This window comes from Pteropus medius, unplaced genomic scaffold (genome assembly GCF_902729225.1).
Source record: "Pteropus medius unplaced genomic scaffold, Ma_sr-lr_union100, whole genome shotgun sequence".
In the NCBI taxonomy this organism is placed as follows: domain Eukaryota; kingdom Metazoa; phylum Chordata; class Mammalia; order Chiroptera; family Pteropodidae; genus Pteropus; species Pteropus medius.
The window spans coordinates 1,150,667-1,171,452 of record NW_024344561.1 but is presented as its reverse complement, the minus strand read 5'-3'; the positions used below and the strand labels follow the sequence as shown (position 1 = coordinate 1,171,452).

General features: G+C 50.4%; 2 protein-coding genes and 1 pseudogene across 2 annotated transcripts in view; 2 read left to right on the top strand and 1 right to left on the bottom strand.

The window, feature by feature from the left end:
• Positions 1-5,390, bottom strand: part of COL5A3 (collagen type V alpha 3 chain) — a 36,503-nt gene extending 31,113 nt beyond the window's left edge. Inside the window, 4 exon segments of the mRNA XM_039873260.1 lie at positions 85-241; positions 315-504; positions 597-758; positions 4,548-5,390. Of these exon segments, the coding sequence (XP_039729194.1) occupies positions 85-241; positions 315-504; positions 597-758; positions 4,548-4,635 (597 nt within the window). The 5' untranslated portion in view covers positions 4,636-5,390.
• A 935-nt stretch (positions 5,391-6,325) lies between these two features.
• Positions 6,326-11,650, top strand: RDH8 (retinol dehydrogenase 8). Its single transcript, XM_039873285.1, has 6 exons — positions 6,326-6,485; positions 8,983-9,144; positions 9,788-9,967; positions 10,821-10,914; positions 11,145-11,328; positions 11,435-11,650. Exons 1-6 carry the CDS (start codon positions 6,383-6,385, stop codon positions 11,648-11,650), a joined length of 939 nt encoding a protein of 312 aa, XP_039729219.1. The 5' UTR covers positions 6,326-6,382.
• LOC120610931 (uncharacterized) lies at positions 8,139-8,257 on the top strand (annotated as a pseudogene).
• Positions 11,651-20,786: the final 9,136 nt, after the last annotated feature.

Here is a 20,786-nt window from a genome sequence, read left to right as displayed (position 1 = left end):
TTTCCAATCTGTTCTCCAGATTAGGCTGTGGATAAAACTTGCCCCTGCCCTCTGCCTCAGTTCCCCCTATCACTGAACCCCTACCTCAAAAGTCTCCTCCCCAAGGTCCTGTGTTCCCAGCACAGTGAATCCAGCTGTGCTGATGAATCGAGGTCCCTGGCCCAAAATGGGAGGCTGAGGTTCGCAATCAGCCACCAGGGTCACCATGCTGCCATCCACACTGACTGCCACACGGTGCCACCTGCGGGGAGACGGTCTCAGTGGGGGTGCTTCTCACCCAGCCTTCCTTAGACCAACACCCTCCCTGTACTTACCTGCCATCCATGAGGTTGACCTGTTGGGGGAGGGGACTGAACGAGCCACCTAGGAGGCCCAGAGCTGGCCCTAGGGCCAGACCCAGCTGCCGCGCTCCACTCTCGTCATAAATGGATAAAAGGACAGACTGGTTGGCTGGCTGGCCCCTCAGAGTGATCAGCACAGAGAAGTTCTCAGGAAAGTGTCCATCTGATGGGGGTCACAGGGAAAGGGGCAGCTCAGAAGGCCTGGCAGTACCCCTGCTCCCAGAACGAGCCCCAGCCCCTCCTGCGCTGACTCACCTGGAAAGAGCTCCCATGTGGGGACACCTAGCGTGCTGGCCTTGCCCACCCTGAATGCCCGGTCGCCTTCTGGGGACCTCCGGGGGCAGAGGCCAGGCCCCTCAGGGACCCCAGCCTGGCCCCCCCGTACGCCCAGCACCTTCAGCACATCCACAGGGTCTGCTGCAGAAAGAAGCGGAGGTGCAGGGCAGTTACGACAAGTCAGGACTCTGTGTGAGTGGCTCACGTTTGGGGATCCAGCCCCCACACTGTGTTCGTGGGTCAGGGAGAGGGAGCGGGTCTGGGGCCTGCACCCCCTCACTACCCCACAGCTGTTTCAGCCTTATTAGCCTGTTGACTCCTGTGTTGTTGTGGGTTTTTCCCCCCTTGGTTCTGGTGAGAGAAAAAAAAGAAAAACGCTGACCTAGTTCTGGGATGAATCAAAGCTTCCTGGCCTGAGCCCCAGAGCCAGACTGTCCCCCTCTCGACACTCCCCCGCACCAGCTCCCTGGGGTTGCTTCCCAGGCCTGAGGTCCCCTTGCCAGGGGAAACCCAGTTGGAGAGGAGGGGCTCCTTGTGTGTTCTTCCCCGCCTCCTCTCTCTGACGTCCTGCTTGACCACCGTCACCCACGACCCCCTCCTCTGACCACTACCTCTCCCGACCTCGACCTCCTCGTTCTGACCACCTCTCCTGACTTCTTCCTTCTGACTCTCCTTGACCAACATCACCCATGACCTCCGCCTTTTGACTGCTGCGACTTCAGAGCTCCTCCCTCCGACTACGCTTTCTCTGACCATCCCCACTGACTTCCCTGGCCATCCTCTCTGACCTCCTCCTTCTGCCTATCCGTCTCTTCCTTCTGACCTGTGACCTCTTCATTTTATCTCCCTCTCTGACCTCCTCCTCATGACCACCTCTTTTTGCTAACCTCCTGCCTTCTTCCCTCTGACCCCCTCCCTCCTATCTTAGCAAAGGAAGAGACTGGTCTGGTCCAATGAAATCTTAATCCAGGCCTTCCTACCAGCCCCACCCCACACAGCCTGGCCAGGGCTAAGTGGAACCACATGGCTTGGGTAGGGGTGGGTGGCGGCTACCTCTGGGCCCAAAGCCCCTGCCTGATCTCCCCTCTCCAGTAGACTGCCCCACTGACCCCCTGACCCGAACCTCTTGGCAGGAGCCAGATTCTGCCGAATCTGCCCATGACCTCACCCTGGGGGTGGTTCTGCTGACTTCACCATTGGGACCCAGAGTAGGGGGCCAGACTTGGGGGAAATGGAGGTTTGGATGAGGGACCCCCAACCCAGCTCCTCCTGGGTCAGACTTCTCATTCTCTAGACTCTACAGAATCCTGTTCTAGACTCAGCTTCCTCTTGCTCCCAACTTCCTTCTGCCCTTTCTTTCTGCTCTCCCCTCGCCCCACTCCCCGCCCTCTCTCTGTCCCACTTTCTGTCTCAGTCTTTCCAGGTCTCTCTCTGTGTCCCAGCTCTGAATCCAGCCTGTCCCTCTCCGTCTCTCTCTCTCTCTCTCTCTCTCTCTCTCTCTCTCTCTCCTGCTCTCTCTCTCTCTCTCATTTGCTCTCCCATCCTTCTCTCTGCATGTCTCTATCTCACTGCCTCTCTCTCTGTATTTCTGTGTGTGGACTACTCTCCCCATCTCTCTCCCTATCTGCACACCCCTCCCCAAACCCTGTCACCATCACCGGCTCCATCTCTAATTGCCTGTTTTGTGGCTGAACTATCATTAAGAGGTATTTGGGTTACAACCCCTTGGGGTTAAGATCTGGGTTCCCAGGATCTGCTGACCACAAGGGTCACTCCCCCATGGAATGACCATCCCAGCTGATCCCTCTCCAGGCTAGGGCCCAGGGGAGGGCTGAGATCCATGACCCCATCCAGCATGGCTCTCCCAAGCTCTCCCCTCACCCAGACCCCAGTCTCTATGCAATAGGAAAAGCCCTCTCCTCGACCAACTGCTCATTAACATTTAAAGAGTCCTTCCCAGCATCTAACCCAAATGTCTCTTGCTTCAATCTTGTGTGCCTTCTGTAATGACCTTTCAGAAACTGATTGCCTTTTCTTTTCATGGCTGGCTTCTTGACAAACAGACACACAAGAGGCATTGAGTCCTGCCTGCAGGGTCAGGGGATGGGGGTCTGTCTAAGACCTTCCCCCACAGACTCTCCCCATGGTGGTCAGGGCCCCAGGGAGACATTGGGTGGGGTCTATGATGTGGAGGCAGGCCGTCAGGGACCAGGCTGGGACATAGCTGAGATGCTCTCAGAGTGTAGGAGAGCATACGTATGAGTGTCTATGCAAATGTGTATACGTGTTATTGTGCACATACATGAGATTGTGCATGTGTGTGATTATATATGGACAAGGGAATGATTGCGATGTGTCAATGTGTGTGAGTATTTGGTCTGTGATGGAAAGATTAGGTTCAGCTCTTTGACTTGTGGCTGTGTGTCCATGTGAGTCCGGTCCTGGTGGTGAGGTCATGCAGGTGAGTCTCTGATTATAACAGTTCAGATTCGAGATGGGGAGTGTGATTATATGTCAGAGAGTGGGTGACTGGCTGTGAATGTTGACCGTGTTGCATGGATGCCAGTAGAAGCATGTGTGAGAGGTTGAAAGCGTAGGAGGGTGACAAAAGCCATGACCGTGTGGCGGGTGGCTGATGGGGCTGCCTGGGCGTGGGTACCGGTGTTTAACATTCCTGGTGTCCCGGGGGCCTTGTATTCTGAATGATTGCCTGAGATTGCACGACTGTGTAAATGTGTGAACGTGGGAATAAGGCATAGGCTAATCTGGGATTATTCACGTGAGCGGGCACCTCCCTGGACTTCAGAGAAAGTGAGAAAGTGGTGTGTGTGTGTGTGTGTGTGTATGTGTGCGTGTGCGCGCGTGGGTGCGTGCTGGAGGTTGAGTTCACCTTAGCGAGGGATATCCAAGAGGTCCTAGCCTGGCCTCTCAGACCATAACTCTCTTGATCCTCCCAAACCCTGAGCGCCCCGCACCCGGAATCCTGCGGGGCGGGGCGCGGAGTCCAGCCAGATGCGCGCAGCTGGGCGTGCGTCAGCGCTGACTCACCCGTCCCGCGGCCCCCGGGACCCCTGGGGGGGGCTCCTGAGAAATTCCTCGGGAAAAACACCAGCGACTGGCTCAGCTTGGGGAGCAACTTCTACTTCTGCCCCCGCCCGCGCTCCGCCCCGCCCCGCCCCGGGCCCCGCCCCGCCTCGCCCCTCACCGCGGCCCTCGGGAGGCCCTGTCCATGGTGCTGATCGCGGCTCTGGGGAGCGAGGGGTGGGGAGTGGGCGGGGGATAGGGCAGAGGAAGTGGGCACGCGCCAATTGGGGACAGAGGAAGAAGAGGGAGAGTAGGGCGAAGCCATCTGGGAGACGCAAAAGGAAGTCTGAATTCCCGATTAGCCACCTCCCACCTCGCCCCACTCACCATCACCTTAAGTCATCCCCTCGCATCCTCACAGGCAATAATTTGCCCCCCCGTCACCACCGGTCCCTCATTGGGTCACCCCAGATACACACAAGTATAATGTATAACACATCATTATTCCCAAAATCCTCCCCCCTCCCCCACGCACACACACAGACACAACTGAAAATCACACACTCACCCAGGGACCACCCGTCACCCGTGTATATACGATCATCATCGACTCTCACACTCAACCACATACACGATTTCACTTCAAATGGTCAGACGCATTGCTACACATACACACCTATAAATTGCATTCACTCCCATGCGCCCACGAATAAAACACAGTCACACGTCTCTCTGCTCCGCCAGCTGTCACACCCACAAATCGCCCAGAGTCAGACACTCGCATACAGTAGCCACGCACAACGCTCACGCCCCCCACGCACGCCTCCTCCTTCCCGACTCCACCCCGTCTTTTGCGGCCTCGTTGGATCCTGCACTCCGGGTCCTATCTCCTCCCTCCCGGCTCACCAGCCTGTGTCCAGGGCAGAAACTGCAGCGAGGCTAGGAGCAGGCAGAGGCCCGCCCGCAACTGGCCTAGGCTCCTGCGGCTCCTCATCCTGGCGGGGTCCACACACAAGGTGGAGGACCCGCCGCAGCGGCTGCCGGGCGCGGCGACTCCACGGGCTCCGTGCACGCACTCGCGACGGCCGGCTGCGCTCAGGATCCACAGGAGACTGCACGAGACCCCGCCCTGGCCTCGCCCTGCGCTCCAGCGCCTGGCCAGGCTTGACTTGCTGGAAGGGGGGTGGCTGACAGCTGGTGGGGGGAGTTGGGAAAGTTTGTGCTGAGCGCTGATTGGCCAGCTAGGGGTGGAGCCCTAGGCTGGGCGCTGGGCCCTTCCTGCCCCACCTCACCCTAGAAGAGGAGGGTCACGCCCACCCAGCCTTAGAATTTGGAGTCCCAAGCTTATCCCGAAACTTTTCCTCAAACAGGCCCCCTCAAAGGAAGTCTTAGCCTCATTCAAACCTTCAGCCTCTATCCGGGCCCTGTACCTAGGGGATACAGCTTTAATACAAGTTCCTTCTGTGTCACCGCGGGCCCCCAAATGGGATCCCAGCTTCACACCAAACTCTCTCCCGCCTGTTTCCTAATCCCATATAAGAGGTACCAGCCTCACCCCAGCACCTTTCCTTCAGGTCCCTAAATAAGGGGTCCTCTTACCACCTCAAACTTCATGCCAAATTCCAAAATAGGTTTCCCAGACCTGCCCCAAACCTACATTTCTCCACCCAAATTACAGAATTGAATGTCCTGGCCCCATCCCCAAACCCTCACCACAGATTCTCAAACACCGTTTTTTATTTCTTCCAAGCTCTTAATCTTTAAATAAAAGGTTCCACTTCCATCAGGCTCCAAATGGATGCCCCATCCCCAATCCCAAATCCTCACACATGACCCCATTAAATGAGACAGTCTGGCGCTACCCCAAAGCAAGGCACTGCTGCAGGGCACTGCCATTCCTGGGCTGAGGCAAAGCCTCCCTCACCCCACTGGGACCCCCTAGTGTGAAGAGGACCCCCACTAAGGAATCAGGTGGAGCTGTCTGTGCAACTGAACAAGCACAGACCTGGCAGATCTGAGGGCTTCCACAGAGAGGAACCCCAGGGGCGTATCCTGGGCCATGAACTGCCCCCCCATCCCGAAGAGGGAGAAGCCAGCGGTGCCTCCCTCTCAGCCTCTGGCTCCTCAGACAAAGAGTCTCTGTGTCCCTGGAGAGGAGGGGGTGGGGCCCCCTCTGGCCTGATGGGGAGAAGGAGGCCCCTTGGGTGGAGGAGCAGAGAGACTCTCCCCAAGCTGCTCCTCCTCCCTCCCCAGGGACATCTGAGGCTAAGGCTTCTCCAGCTAAAAGACTCCGTAAAGTTCATGCTCTGCCTTGCTGGGAAGTTCTCGCTATATCTAACCCCATCATCTGACATTTCTGTGCACTTTTGAAAGGGCCCTTCTAGGAAGCTCTCTGTCACCTTCTCTCCCTCTCTCCTTCAAATTGGAGATTCTTTGCCCAGCAAGAGAATGCCCCTGCTACCTGAAACTCCTCCCGGCCCTGAATAATTTATAATCATAATAAAAAGCCCCCAGTTATGGGTGTAGCTGTGAGGAGAAGAAATTTTTGACAGATAAAGGAAAAGGGGTGTACTGAAGCTAAGGAATTCCCCCCAGCTACCTGCCCGGGGTCAGTTCAGAATTGGGGGCTCATGGGACCCCTTCATCCTGCAGGGGGGAATCAGTTAAATGGTGTTTAGGAAGCTGGGTGGCGGGAGTCAGGTGCTGGCCAGCAGAGGTCACACGTCCAGGGAGGAATCAACATGGCCGACTTTGCCCGGACTGTACTGATCTCAGGCTGCTCGTCAGGAATTGGCCTGGAGCTCGCAGTGCAGCTGGCTCATGACTCCAGGCAGCGCTACCAAGGTAAGGGGCCAAGGGCAGGGTTGAGGGAGCAGGGATGGGCACAGCTTCCAGGACCCCCAGCCTTACTGACACTATTTCCACTAGCCCTTCCCTTCCAACTGCATTTGTGGACTTGGGGGGAAACCAGGACACGTGGAAGCCCCCTTCCCACCTCTCCTCACGAATCATCCCCTCAGCCAACGAATATTTCTTGAGCACCTACTGGGTTCCAGGCACTGTTCTAGGTGCTGGAAATGCAGCTGTGAACAAAATAGACCAAAATCTCTGTCTTGATTAGTGGTGTCGTGGGAGAGGGTAGAGAGGACAGACAATAAACAGACGAAATTTTTTTATAATATGTCTAGTGCTAATAAGTGCTAGGAGGCAACATAAAGTGAGGGGGGACATGGTAAGTGTGGGGGTGGTGATAGTTTTAGAAGGGCTGGTCAGGGGGGTTTCACTTAGGCATTCCCTAGGACTCTCCTCCCCTACCCTTCCCCAGATTACTGCTCCAAGATAAGCCTCTTAAATGAATTTGACCTTGGGAGTTCAAGGGGGAGCCTCTAGGCCTAGGGATTTATCCTCCTGCAATTTGAGAGTCAATTGCCTCAATCTGCACCCCACCCACAGAGACCTCTGACCCAGAGCAGGCTGGAGTGGAAGTGGGCAAAGGGCTGCTACTTAAGAGGAGGCGGCAGGGACTGAGGGCAATGTCCCAGCTGGCAGAGCTGCTTCTCCCAGTGTCCTGCCCTCTGTCTTAGAGACATGCATAGCTTTGAGTATGACAGTCTGAGTGCCAATGTGCAGGGAAGTTCTTTGTGTGTGTCCCTGTGGCAGGCAGATGAGTGTGTAAAACTGCTAAAGGATGACATTTATTGAGTGCTTACAATGTGCCAGACTAAGTGTTTTGCATCTAGTAAGATATTTAGTCCCCACATCACCCCTATGGTGTGGTCACTGTCATTTTCCCCATCTGAGAAATGAGAAAACTGAGGCGAGCCTGCCAAAAGTTCTTGCCCAAGGTTGCCCAGCCAGAAAGTGACAGAGCCTGGATTTGAACCCAGGCCACCCAGCCCCTGGGCCTGCACTTGTCACTATACTACTTGTAGATGTATGCGGCCCCATTCATCCGTGCAGCACCCGCGAATCACACAGAAAACATGCAGATACCCCCAGGAGAGTGCACCCAGAGAGGTTACAAACATGTATGCAGGTGTGTGAGATGTGAGCTCAGTACTCTGACAAACCCAGTTCAGATCTCGGTTCTAACTCTTGCTAGGGGTGGTACAGGCAGGGAATGTCAATTTGCTAACCCTTAGTTTGTTAATCTGTATAATGGGGATAACTTTACCTGCCTGCTCTGATTACTATTGCTAAATAACAAATCACCCCCAAAATTTATTGTGTAAAACAACTATAATCATATCTCTCACAGTTTACAAAGGTCATGAATTTGAAAGGGCTCAGCTAGGTGGTTCTGAGCCAGGGTCAAAGGCTACAACAAGAACAGAAGAGACTGGAACATGTCAGGGCTTGGGCAGGCATCTCTCTCCTTTCCAGTAATTTCCACGTGGTCTGTCTATCTGGGCTAGCTTGGGCTTTATCCCAGCATGGTGGTCTCAGGGCAGCTGGGTTGCTACAGGATGGCTGAAAGCTTCAAGAGTGAGTGTGCCAGTCTACGGCCATGCCACCCTGAACAAACTCGATCTCGTCCAATCCCAGAAGCTAAGCAGGGTCAGGCCTGGTTAGTACTTGGGTGGAAGACCATCTAGGAAGACCAGGTGCTGTAGGTGGTAAAAATAAAAAAATAAAAAAGAGTGAGTGTGCCAGCAAACAAGGCAGAAGTCACACAATGTCATTTTCACCATAGTCTGTTGGTTCCCGGGTAGTAATATTCAAGGAGAGGGGAATGAGGTTTTATGCCTTGTTAGGGGAGCAACAAGATTCTAGAAGAGCATATGTGATGAAAGATGTGGTTGTCTTTGGAAAATAAGTCAGTGACCTAATCATACAGTTCTTGTGAAGATTAGAGATAGAGCATATAACAGTGTTTAGCACTGTCTGGCACATAGTATATATTCAATAAATTGGAACTTATATTGATGGTATAAATGTGTCTATTCATACTTGTATGTGCACATAGGCACATATGTTTACTCTAGATGTATATGCATTTCATTTCTCAAGGCAATCTGTTCTATATTTATTTTATTGTCTAACTACTGGACTGTGAATTCCACGAAGGCAGGGACTTTATCTTTTTTCATGGAATAACCTCAGCACCTAGAATAGGATATGGTATTTAGTAGATGCTCAAAAAATAAATGTGTTGGATGGATGGATAGGTGGATAAACGTGTAAGGAAGTGTACACAAGTGTGCATTTGTGGATGTGTGGTGAATATAGTTGTGTAAACCTATCCTTCTGTGACTGCTCATGCAAGATCACAGAAACGTGCAAGTCCCATACATAAGGAAAAGGAGCCAATGCCTGCCCCAACTCTGCTCTCTGTCCCCAGTGGTGGCCACCATGAGAGATCTGGGGAAGAAGGGGATGCTGGAGGCAGCTGCTGGGGAAGCTCTGGGTCAGACCCTCACCGTGGCCCAGCTGGATGTGTGCAGCGACGAGTCAGTGGCCCAATGTCTCAGCTGTATCCAGGGAGGGGAAGTGGACGTGTTGGGTGAGACTGAGCAACCCCTGAGGTCACTTGCCCCCTCCCTGGCCTAAACACAGATCCTCATCACAAAGTCCTCCAGTGTCTGGACACCAGCTCTCTTGCTTCACCAGCATCCTCTGACCTTGGACAGAAGGGGTAGACCAGTTGGCCAAAAGCCTGAGGTGCCAATCAGTTTATTTTTTGTTTATTAGGGATATAAGAAATAAACTGAGACCTGGAGTCAGGTGGGTTTTATTGAAGAGAACTTCTCACATATGGAGAAAACCATATGTGGTTGGGGAAATGACTTTAATGAGTCATTTGGGGAAGGGAGCAATTCATAACGAAGAAGCAACTCATGGTCTCTTAATGGCCCTCTGAGGAGGGTGAGTGTAGCTGTTTTGATGCAGTTTGGGGTCAGAGCTGATTGCTCATGCATTAAAGGGGAGACTGTTCCCAGCAGCCCTTCACCCCAGACAGGGATCAGGGTGCCCTAAAACAAATGTTGAATTATATGTAAAGGTCATCGAGGCTCCACATTTGTCCACCCAACATACCCTCGACTGGCCCTGGATCTGGAGTGGGGTAATTCAGGGAGTGTCCCTGGAAAAGTGACACTAGAAGGGTTGGAGGAACCTCAGAGTAACCCTCAGTACCTCCCCCTTAGTGAATAATGCTGGAGTGGGCCTGGTGGGGCCCCTGGAGGGGCTTGACCTAGCTACCATGCAGAACGTCTTCGATACCAACTTCTTCGGAGCCATTCGTCTGGTCAAAGCTGTGCTTCCTGGCATGAAGAGAAGGCGACAGGGCCACATTGTGGTGGTCAGCAGTGTCATGGGGCTGCAGGGTAAGCCTTGAGGACCCACCCTGGGAATCCCTGAGCCTCTTGGGCATGTGATCGCCACGGTCCCTTCTAGTATCAACCCCAACACCTACCAAAATCTCTCCCGATCATCCCCCCAACCTAAGGAACCATCAGAACCCCTCCTCCTGAGACCCCTCCTTGACGAGCACCCCACCACCACCAGGCCCCAGAGATGTCTAGGTTTGGGATTCTGAGGTTCCACAGAAAAGAGAGCAGTAATTGAATAGTGATGTCTGCCATGAGCCTACTCTGAAAACCACCTACTTGCCATCTATGCTTCTGGGTCTCTCCTCCTTGAACCCCTCTAAACCCCTTTTCTCTCCCTGGACATTTCCTCAGATCTTCTCCACTCCCTGCAGAAGCCCTCTGAGGAATCCACCCTAGTTATTATCTTGTCATGGAGAAGCTGCACCTACTCAGCCCATACCTTTGGCCCCTTATCCATCTGCTCCCCCTGACCTCAGGGGCCACACTCACTGCTCAATAGGACTGGCAATGACTCAGATGAATGAGACTTGCCCTCAGGGACCATGGTGATCATATGCCCAAGAGGCTCAGGGGTTTAGAAGATGGAAGGAAATAAGGAAGTTTCCTGGGCTGAGGGCAGATGGACTACTGCTGGGAAGAGGAGGCACCTGGCTCCCCAGACAAACCTCATCCTGACCCCATATGCTCCCATCACACAATACCATACTCCCACCACCCTGGCTCCTGATAACCCCTCCTTCTCATCCTTAAACCCTCTTTCTCAGTCTCCCAAAGACCCCATTCCTCTGGGCCCACAAAGCCCATCACCCGCACCCCCAAACAGTCCGCCTTCCTCTAATTTTCTCAGGTGTCGTCTTCAATGACATCTATGCAGCCTCTAAATTTGCCCTGGAAGGATTCTTCGAGAGTCTGGCCATCCAGCTGCTCCAGTTCAATATCTTGTGAGGAGGGCACTTGGGCCGTGAAGGGAAAATGGAGACTGAGGGGGAAAGGGAGGCAGTGATGGGCGGACAAGAAAATGGGAGTAATGGAGGAGATGGGGGAACAGGGAGAGATGAAATAAAATGGCAGAAACTGGAGGATGAAAAGGAAAGAGAGACAGTAGTGGGCAAAATTTGGCCGTGAATGTGTTGGGGCACCAGACCCCACCTACCCCTGTTCCTGTTTCCAGCATCTCCCTGGTAGAACCAGGCCCGGTGGCCACCGAATTTGAAGGAAAACTCCTGGAGCGGGTTTCCACGGCCGAGTTTCCAGGCACTGACCCTGACACCCTGCGCTACTTCCAGGATCTCTACCTCCCAGCTTCCAGGGAGCTCTTTCACTCCGTGGGGCAGAGCCCACAAGATGTAGCCCAGGTGAGTGGGGCGCCAAGAGTCCCAAGACATGGCTCAGGTATGTACGGAGCTCCTCCCTACAGAACTGCTATCCCCGAGTCCCTGAGCTCAGAGGTCCACCCCACAGGTTATTGTCAAGGTCATCAGCTCGGCCAGACCACCACTGCGCCTGCAGACAAACACCCGCTACTCTCCGCTGACTGCGCTCAAAGCCGCTGACCCCTCCGGCAGCCTGTACGTGCGAATCTCTCACCGGCTGCTCTTCCGCTGGCCACGCCTCCTCAACTTTGGCCTCCGATGCCTGGCCTGCTGCTGCCTCCACACTCGGGTGTGGCCCCGGTGAGGCTCGCCCAACTCTCCAACCCCGAACAGCCAGACCTTTTCAGTCCACATCCACCTTAGAGGCCATACAGACTCTTCGTTCATTCATTCATACATTCATTCAGCAAACTGCCTGACCTGCTCTGTGACTGGGCATTGCTCAGCCAGCCTCCAGGCACAAACCCTTCTGTGGTCAGGGCTGAGGCTGAGGGAAGGAACCTAGGACCCTGGGCTGAGGAGTCCAGAGCAGATTGCTGGTACTGGGAAGGCAAGGGAGGCTTCCTGGAGGAAGGGGCATTGTCCACGGACATTGAAAGGTGAGACAGACTGTCTCGTTCAACCTCAGGACTTCATTATCTTGGGCCTGGGAATACAGGAATGATCCAAACATCCCCATCCCCCACCCTCTCACCCAAGCATAGAGCTGGGTTGACTAAGGAGTCTCCGGACTTTTCTGGTCACACGCTCCATCAGTAAAATGTGTTTGTGCACACACCAGCAATGCACATATATTTTTTCATAAAATGTAGATCTGTAACCACTAACATTCGCTATATTAACTATTTAATAAAGCTCACTTTCTTATGTCGAAATTGAAAAGGAATAGGGTCCACCTCACACCCGTTAGAATGGCTACTATCAATAACAACAAATAACAAGTGTTGGCAAGGATGTAAAGAAATTGGAACCCTTGTGCGTTGTTACTGGGAATATAAAATCATGTTGCCTCTGTGGAAACCAGTATGTCGGTTCCTTGAAAAACGAAACAGAATTATGACAAAAGAATTGAAAACAGGGTCACAAAGAGATATTTACACACCCATGTTCATAGCAGCATGGTTCAAAATAGCCAAAAGGTGGAAGCAACTCAAGTGTCCATCAATGGGTGACTGGACAAACAAAACGCGGCCCATCCACACAATGGAATGTTATTGCACTGTAACATTGTATTGTAACTTCCAGACTGAAAAAGAAAGGAAGTCGTGACATGCTACATCATGGTGAATCCTGAGGACATTACGCTAAGTGAAATAAACCAGTCACCAACAAATAGTATTGATTCTATTTATGATTCTATTTATATGAGGTCCCTAGAGTAGGCAAATTTGTAAAGACACAGAGTAGAATGGTGGGTGCCAGGGGCTGAGGGAAGGGAGGAATGGGAAGTTAGTGCTTAACAAAGATAGAATTTCAATTTTGTCCAAGGAAGAGTTCTGGAGATGAATGGTGGTGACAGTTACATGACAATGTGAATGTACTTAACACTAATGAACGGTACACTTTTAAATGCTTAAGATGTAAATTTTGTGTTATGTACACTTTTATCCCAATTAAAATTATTTAAAAATAGGGGGTCCCACCTGAGCCTCCAAGATAGTGTCTCTAAGTTTCTTGGCCCTACTCTGGAAAATTCAGAAGCAAATGGACTCGGGTATAGACGCTGGCTCTGTCTATTGCTCACTGGGTGGCTATGGGCAGGCGACTCCCCTGGTCTCATCTTCTATAAAGTAGGGCCAGCAATGATAATGCCGAAACAACAGGAAAAGTTCCCTGCACTGTTCTGCTTCACTTGGAGTTTTTGTTGTGGTTCAGGTTCAACTACCACCGTAGAGTGCCAGGCTCCAGGTGAAATTATTTTATAAGTGTTTGCTCTGCAGCCTCATGAGATGGAGACACTAAGAGCCTCCCCGGTTCATAAATGAAGAAACCAAGGTTGTCAAGGCACAGGGGAGGGACAGAACTCGAGTCCAGGGCTGTCCGACTCAGTCTATGCTGGTCTTCGGGGATCTCTGGTGATCTAGGAAAAGAGGAACTGAGTCCAGGGCCCTAGGAAGAGGTCTCCGTGAGAGATAACGGGGGCTACTTATCATGTTTTGTCAAATCGACTGCTCTCTTCCCCTCTCCCATATTGGAGTTTGAAGCAATATTGGAATACCTGCAAAAGAACATATGAAATTAGATAGTGGTGAGGGCTGCACAAACTTGTGAATATACCAAAACCCACTGAGTCATGCACTTTAGAATGGCAAAATTTATGATATGTGAATTATATCGCCATTGAAAAATTAAATTAATTTTTAAAAAGAATATGTGAAGCATACACATGCAGGAGGTCACCCAAAGATTACGTAGACCAGATTCCTCCGCCTTTGGCTTCTGCTCGTGTTGGGTTCTGCCAATGGGAGGCAGCAGTGGAGACCAAAGGGTGGGAGGAGGAAGGTCAGAGTATTTATCCTCCAAGCACCTCTATCCAGGGTCTCTTTGGATTCGCAGAATCTCTCCATACGAGGCCCAGCTCCAGTTTCTGAGAACCACTCCCTCCCTTTGCCCCTTTCAGCTAAAGATGGTGACGGGATCTCACGGTTGCCAGCAGGATGGCACTGCACTATCCTCCACAGGACCCCCTGCCCCAGCCCTTCCCTTCGCGCTCATCCCTGTCTTCGTCACTCCGCAGTTATCCACTTTGAGTGAGCTACCTCCTTCCATCCAGGACACTGACTGATGTGCTGCATGTTACGTTACATGGCAGAGGAACAGGGCATGCGCACTCACCACCCCTGACTCCACCAGAACATTATCAATATCTGCCGCCTGCCTTACCCGAAAGGTCTCCAACTGTCTTAGATTTTATGTCCAAAATTCTCTTGCTTTTGCAAAAACTCTTAACTAAATTATTTTAAAAGACAAATTTATCTCCTTCCCGAGAAGGAAAAGCCATTGTAGTCGCCGTAAGTGAAACAGCACTTGATGTTTATTTGCGGGCGCGGCGTACAGCATTCCATACCCCAAACTCAGTAAAACACCAGACCCTCTCGCCTAGCTTCCCTTGCAGCTAGAGTGAAAGCATGTGACCCCGATTCCATCCAGCAGATGCACAGGATTTGGAATTGAGAGCCAGCCATGCAGAGAAGAAAGGCTCAGCAGGGAGAGGTGGCAGGAGGGACAGGAGTGCTGCATGACCAGGGTTGGCAGCAAGAACTGGAGCTGCTGGCTGTTTTTCAGGGGGTATGATTTAAGCTGTAACCTTAGCTGCTGCCCTGCACCCCCACTTTGTTCCTTTTCATCTTCCAAGGCTGGTGGTTGCATGAACCCCCAGTGTCCATCTACTACATTCGTTTGCTTAAATCCCCCTGAGTCAGTTTCTGATGAATTTAAGGAAGAATCATCACCAATCCGGATAGCAGCTATAAAACTAAATGCATTGGGGGGGGGGCTGTTATGAAATCTAGCTGAATGCTATTGCTATTTTATTTTTTACCACGAAGGCCAACAGAGATTGGCAGAAAGCAAAACCCCCAACGGATTGAGAAAATGCTCCAGAGAATAGCAGTTTTGCAACTTATTTTATATATTAGAATCAAAGCAAGAGACTTAAGGAAAGTTACATAAAATCCATTGGTGGTAGATGAAGGAGGCTGGAAAAAGCAAAGCTTTCTTTTACATTGGTGGGTACAGGATAGTTAATAATATTTACAGCACATAGAGATGGTCTTCAGGGAACAAGAGAACAATGAGGGGTTCCGTGGTCTCGTGCTCTGATGCAGTGGGCTGTGCCCTGATGGCTCTGGAAAAAGGGGACGACTCTGACATTTGAAAGGTATGTTATCTTAGATGCAAAAAGGCAATAGACAGTCTCACTTAAGGAAAAGACAGACCTTTTGTCAAGGAAGCTACAGGCCCAGGGTGTGACTACCTGCCCTGACCTGCTTTTAATTAGGAATTTTTATGTTCAGACCATTCTCTGTGTTACTTTAGGTCTCTGAGTTTGTAGGGCACGTCATGCTGGCCTCCGCTGAGCTTGTCAGGTTTGGTACTTGTTCCCTTTTTCATCCACAAAGACGTGCTAACCTTTGGCTCTTGAGTTCTGCACTCACACCTGGCCCCTGTCTTCCCTCTCTTAGCAAACAAAGATAAGTCCATTCTTCTAGTTACTCAGGCCAAAAATGTTGGGAGTCATCTCTAGTTCTTCTCTGTCACATCTCACAGCCAATCTATCAGAAGATTTTGTTCACTCAACCTGCAAAACATATTCAGAACCAACCACTCCACAGCACCTTCTTGGCCCCCCACCCTAGGCCAGCCACCAGCATTTCTCACCTGGACTATTGTACCAGCCTCCTCCCCTCCCACCTTCTGCATCTGGCCCCAACATAACAGCCCAGAGGCTTCTTAAAAGATGTCTTTTCATTAAGTAAAATATTCATTATGACTTTTTTTATAATTAAAGGATATTTTTTAAAAAATTCTGCTTAATTCTTGATTCCCCACCCCTGCCTGTTATAACTTGCTTAAGTAATATATCCAGATTTTTTTTCTGATTATACAAGAAAAAAAAACTGATGGATGGATAAACAAACTGTGGCATATACATACATGCAAATAAGTATTGTTCAGACTTAAAAGGAAAGAAATTCTGACACCTGCTACAACACGGATGAAACTTGCTTGAGGACATTTTGCTCAGTGAAACAAGCCAAATACGAAAGGACAAATGCTGTGTCATCCCAGTTATATGAGGTCCCTAGAGGAGTCACATCCAAAGAAACAGGAAGTAGATGGTGGGTGCTCAGGGCTGGGGGAGTTAGTGTTCAATGGGGACAGAGTGTCAATTGGAGAAGATGAAAACATTTTGGAGACGGGTGGTGGTGATGGCTGCACAACAATGTGAATGCATTTAATATCACTGAACTGTACACTCAAGAATAGTTAAAATGGGAAATTTTATGTTGTGTCTATTTTACCATAATTTAAAAAAAATAAAATAAATATGGAGTATTTCAATGGGGGAAAAAACCGAATTTATACTTTTTAATTTACTTTTTCACAAAAAAACAACATACTATACACATAAGTGGAGCTTTAGTTCTTTCTTTAAATACTATGTCTTGGAAGTTTTACCATATCAGCCCCAGCGGGCATCCTCATTCTTCTGCAAAGCTGCAAGATATTCCATTGTGTAGATGGACAATAATTTATGCAACCAGTCCTATAATCACGAATTTGGGGGCTCTCTCCAATTTGTTGCTATTATATAAATGGCTGCAGTGAATAACCTTATATGCATACATCATTTCACACAAGTGTAAGTGTTTCTGTCATGGGATTATTTGGCCAAAGATACTATGTATTTGTAATTTTTATGAGCATTATCAAATACATCTATCTTTACTGGAGGAAGACCAATGACCGCATGCTAGCATGGACACTTTCCTGAAGTCTCACCATGCTGTGCATTATCAGTGTTCAAAATTTTTGCCAATTTAATGGGTAAAAATTGGGAGCTCACTTTGTCTTATTTTGATTTCATTTCTTTTATTACAAGTGAGGCTGGGCATCTTTTCATATGTTAAAGAACTTTTTGTGTTTCATTTTTTGTGGGCATCCTAACCATACCTTTCGCTCAATTTTTTCTACTTTGTTGTTTATATTTTTATTATTATTTATTCCTAGAAACTCTTTACATATTATGGTGATTAGGGAGTATATAATATGAAATGTGAACACTTTTTACCAGTTCTTTTTTTTTCTAATGGTGTTATTTGGTCTTATTTTTATGTTGTAAAATTATTCATTTGGGAGGGCGCTTTTCGATTTCAAGTCATGGTGACAAAGGACATACCCAAAACAATTCTATTAAAACAGCAAGATAATATCACTCCTCTTTTCAAAAATTCTTCAGTGGTTTTCCCTCTTACTTGGATTCAAACCCACAACTATGAGGCCTCCTACATGATCTCGTCCCCGAATATCTGTCTCAAATTATCTCCCACTCTCTCCCCTTCATCTACTTCATTCTAAGAACGCTGACCTCCATGCTGTTTTCTAAACATGCCATGCGCACTCCCACCTCAGGGCCTTTGCACTTGCTGTTCCCTCTGTCTAGAAAGCTTATCCCAGGTATCCACATGGCTCCCTCCTTCATCTCCTTTAGGTGTTCAATGTCGCCTTCTCAGAGAGGCCCTCCCTGATCACCACAAGATAGCACCCTGCCACTCTATCCCTTTAACCTGCTCACCACCGACATGTACTACAGTTATAAACTGCAGTTTGTTCCTTGCCTGTCTCAACCCACTAGAATGTCAACTTCACCGGGAGGAGATTGTCTGCTCAACCGCATCTCAGCACCCATAACAGTGTTTGGCATGTGGAAAACACCCAAATATCTGATAAATGAATGAATGAGTGAGTAAATTAATGCATCATAATGAGACTCTCCTTGGCCTAAGGATTTAAAGATCTTTTTCCGCCACCCTGCTCCATCTCCTTTCCAGGTCTTTGCACAGGCTGTTCACTCCCCCAGAAACAAACGCATCTTCTCTCTCCCACCTAACCCTTCGCCTGGTTACTCTTACTTAACCTAGACTTTCGGGTCTCAGCCTAAATATCGCTTCCTCTGGGAAGCCTTCCTTGACTCCCCAGGCTATTTGGGTTAGGAGGCTCCTCTGGGCCCTCGCAGCTGCTTATTTATGGGTGACCAGGCTGTGAGCTCTGTGGGGACAGATATCACTGTCATTCCGCAGTGCTTTCAGACTCCGTAATAAATCCTGAGAGTGACTGCTGAATTAGTCTTCCTCTTAGCTTAGCAATAAGCTTCTCCTGAAAATTCTTACTGCCAGCCAAGATCTCCTTGGACCAGGAGGGAAGGCACTTGTGGCCATTAGGGGTCAGGGAAACTCTGGGGAAATAAGTAGGGGGATCAGAAGCCCTCAGGAACCAAGAAATGACCTGAGGAGCCTAAACTGGGACTGGAAGTGACTAAGCTGAGCAGTTCCTGGACGCACCGTCCAAGCTAAGAAGCTCCTGACACCTTCTACCTGAGTAAGAAACAGCAAGTCGCTGAGCCTGTTTCCTCTTCTGTTTAAATGGAAGAGTCACTGGAGAGAAAGTCCCTCCCGAGTGCCAGAACTTAGTAGCTCTCTCAGAAATGACGGCCATTCATTGCGATGTTGATATGGGAATTATTTCTCGCCTCCTGGGTCCAGCCCCGCCTTTCCCGGGAAGCCTCGGCTGGAGGTCCTGGAGGAGAGGACGAGGGTGAAAAGAAGGCCACACATCCCTGCGAGGCCGCTCCTCCCGCCCGGCCCCCTCGCCGCAAACCCGGGGTTCCAGGGAAAGGAAGGAGGGCGGAATCTGAGCAGCGGCAGCAGCTGCTGCTGCTGCTGCTGCTGCTGCTCCGGGCTTGCGGCCAACCTCCCCGCCCTCTGCCACCGGCATTCCTGCGGGGGGAGGTCCAGCGCCGCTCCGCGACTGTCCGGAGGCTCGCTGGCGCTCTCTCGTGGCCAAGTGCGAGAGGCTGGACTTGACCATTAACGGCTGGAGCGGACCTGGGTGGAGCCCACAGCTACCCTCCCACTTTCTAACTTCCCCCCTGTTAAACTTGGGTTCAGGAGCTTAGCTCCATTATTTAACTACTGTGACCCTGGGAAAGTCATTCAGCCTCCCTGTGCTTCAGTTTTCTAGCTGCAAAATTTGGGCAAGACACTGCACCTTCCAGTGCCTCCGTTTTTTCATCTGAAAAATGGGTCCGTGTATTAAGCGGCTGAGCGGATTAAAAGAAGCAGTCCAGGTGAACATGACTACAGTAAATATCCACCGCACAAGGCCAAGGCCAAGGGTTTCTGTCCTGTTCAGTGCTGTGTTCCCAGCGCCTACAACAAGGCTAGGTACACAATACACAGTAATTGAAGAAATGCTTATTTTTCTTCTTTTGCGGGACCTGGGGTTGAGGTGGATAACCCCTGGGGTTGAGGGGACAGATGTGTGAGATGTGAGTTCCTGCTATCATTTATTCACCCAGCATCCACTTTTGCCTCCATCCATTTGTTTATCTGACGGCAAGGCTATATCCCAAAAGACAACACCCCCAGCCCCCACTCCTCACCTCCCCCCACCTCCTCTGCTGCTCATGCACCCAAGGGCAGGTTTTTCCTTCCTGAGACCACCTCCAAGTCAAACAAACTCAAAGGAGCGGCAGGCCTGAGCCTTCTTCAAAAGGCTCCTCCCCACCCCCATACATGCCTACCTGGCAAGGGCTCTCACTGGGAAGACAGACGCTGGCACTGCTGGAGGGGCCCAGCCTGGAGGGAAAGGTGGGAGGGACTGAGGATAGAGACCCGGCTGCCCCTAGCCTTTGGACAACCCCCTGTCCTGGGCACCGGGGAGCCCCCAGAATGGGGCTAGGGGGACATGGACCCCTGGTGTGGGGATGCAGGTGTGAAGGGGAAAGCTCATCCAGGCCAAGGGTTCTATTCCACTGAACAGAACTGGTGGAGATTCCCTGAAAGCTTGAGACAGCGGTGGAACACGCCACCCCAAATGAACGCCAATGTTCTAGAACCTTCTAAATTAGGTCTCACCTGTTTGCCAGTCCAGGCCTTAATTTATTTATTCCTCAGGCATTCTTGTTTTCATAAGAGATTGTTTACCATAGATTTAAGATCATTACTGGTCCTCACAGCTCACCTGCCTTAAACAGAACAAGGGGCTCACCCTCCTGGTGCCTCAGTTTCATCTGTATAGTGGGTGCTAATTCTCACTTCAGTGTGACTGTGAGACTTCTGTGAGTGTGCACAGAGCACGTAAAGCAGCGTCTGGCACATGGTAGGTGCTCAAAAATGCCTGAGGAATAAAAGACTAGATTCCACCTGCCCCCTTTGCTTCTAACACACTTGGTTTTTCAGCGTTCTACAAAAATAGTTTGGAAAATGGGCACTCGTCGAGCCTAATTCACAGGATTCCGGGAGGTTTAAGGAGAAAGGATACCTTAGACCCTTAGCAAGTAAGTTCTCAGTCAATGTGCACTCCACACAGCCAGGGGTTCTGTCTACTGTGGTCACTCCTGTGTCTCCAGCGTGCTAAATAAGGCTGGGCTCCTAGTAAATACTTTACGACTCTTTATTGGACAAATGTATATTATCATTGTTTTAGGAAACCTGGGCCCTCCAATAGGCAAGACACCCCCAAGCTAGTGGTATTGACTTCACTAAAGAAGGAAAAACCAGACAAACTTATCTGCAACCCTGCCTGCTTCTAAGAGACAAACACCACAAAGCAGGCTCAACATCTTTAATAGGCACCGTAATCAGCCAGTGAGAATAATTTTGGGACAGAGAAAGCTTTCTTCTAGGAATGCCTCAAGCATGATGTGTTTTTGTCCC

What these genes read in the sequence shown, in the direction of transcription:
- RDH8 (XM_039873285.1), top strand. Translation starts at nt 6,383, where the DNA reads ATGGCCGACTTTGCCCGGACTGTACTGATCTCAGGCTGCTCGTCAGGA. An exon ending in CTCCAGGCAGCGCTACCAAG is followed by an intron (nt 6,486 to 8,982) that starts GTAAGGGGCCAA and finishes CTCTGTCCCCAG; the next exon opens with TGGTGGCCACCATGAGAGAT. An exon ending in GCCCACAAGATGTAGCCCAG is followed by an intron (nt 11,329 to 11,434) that starts GTGAGTGGGGCG and finishes TCCACCCCACAG; the next exon opens with GTTATTGTCAAGGTCATCAG.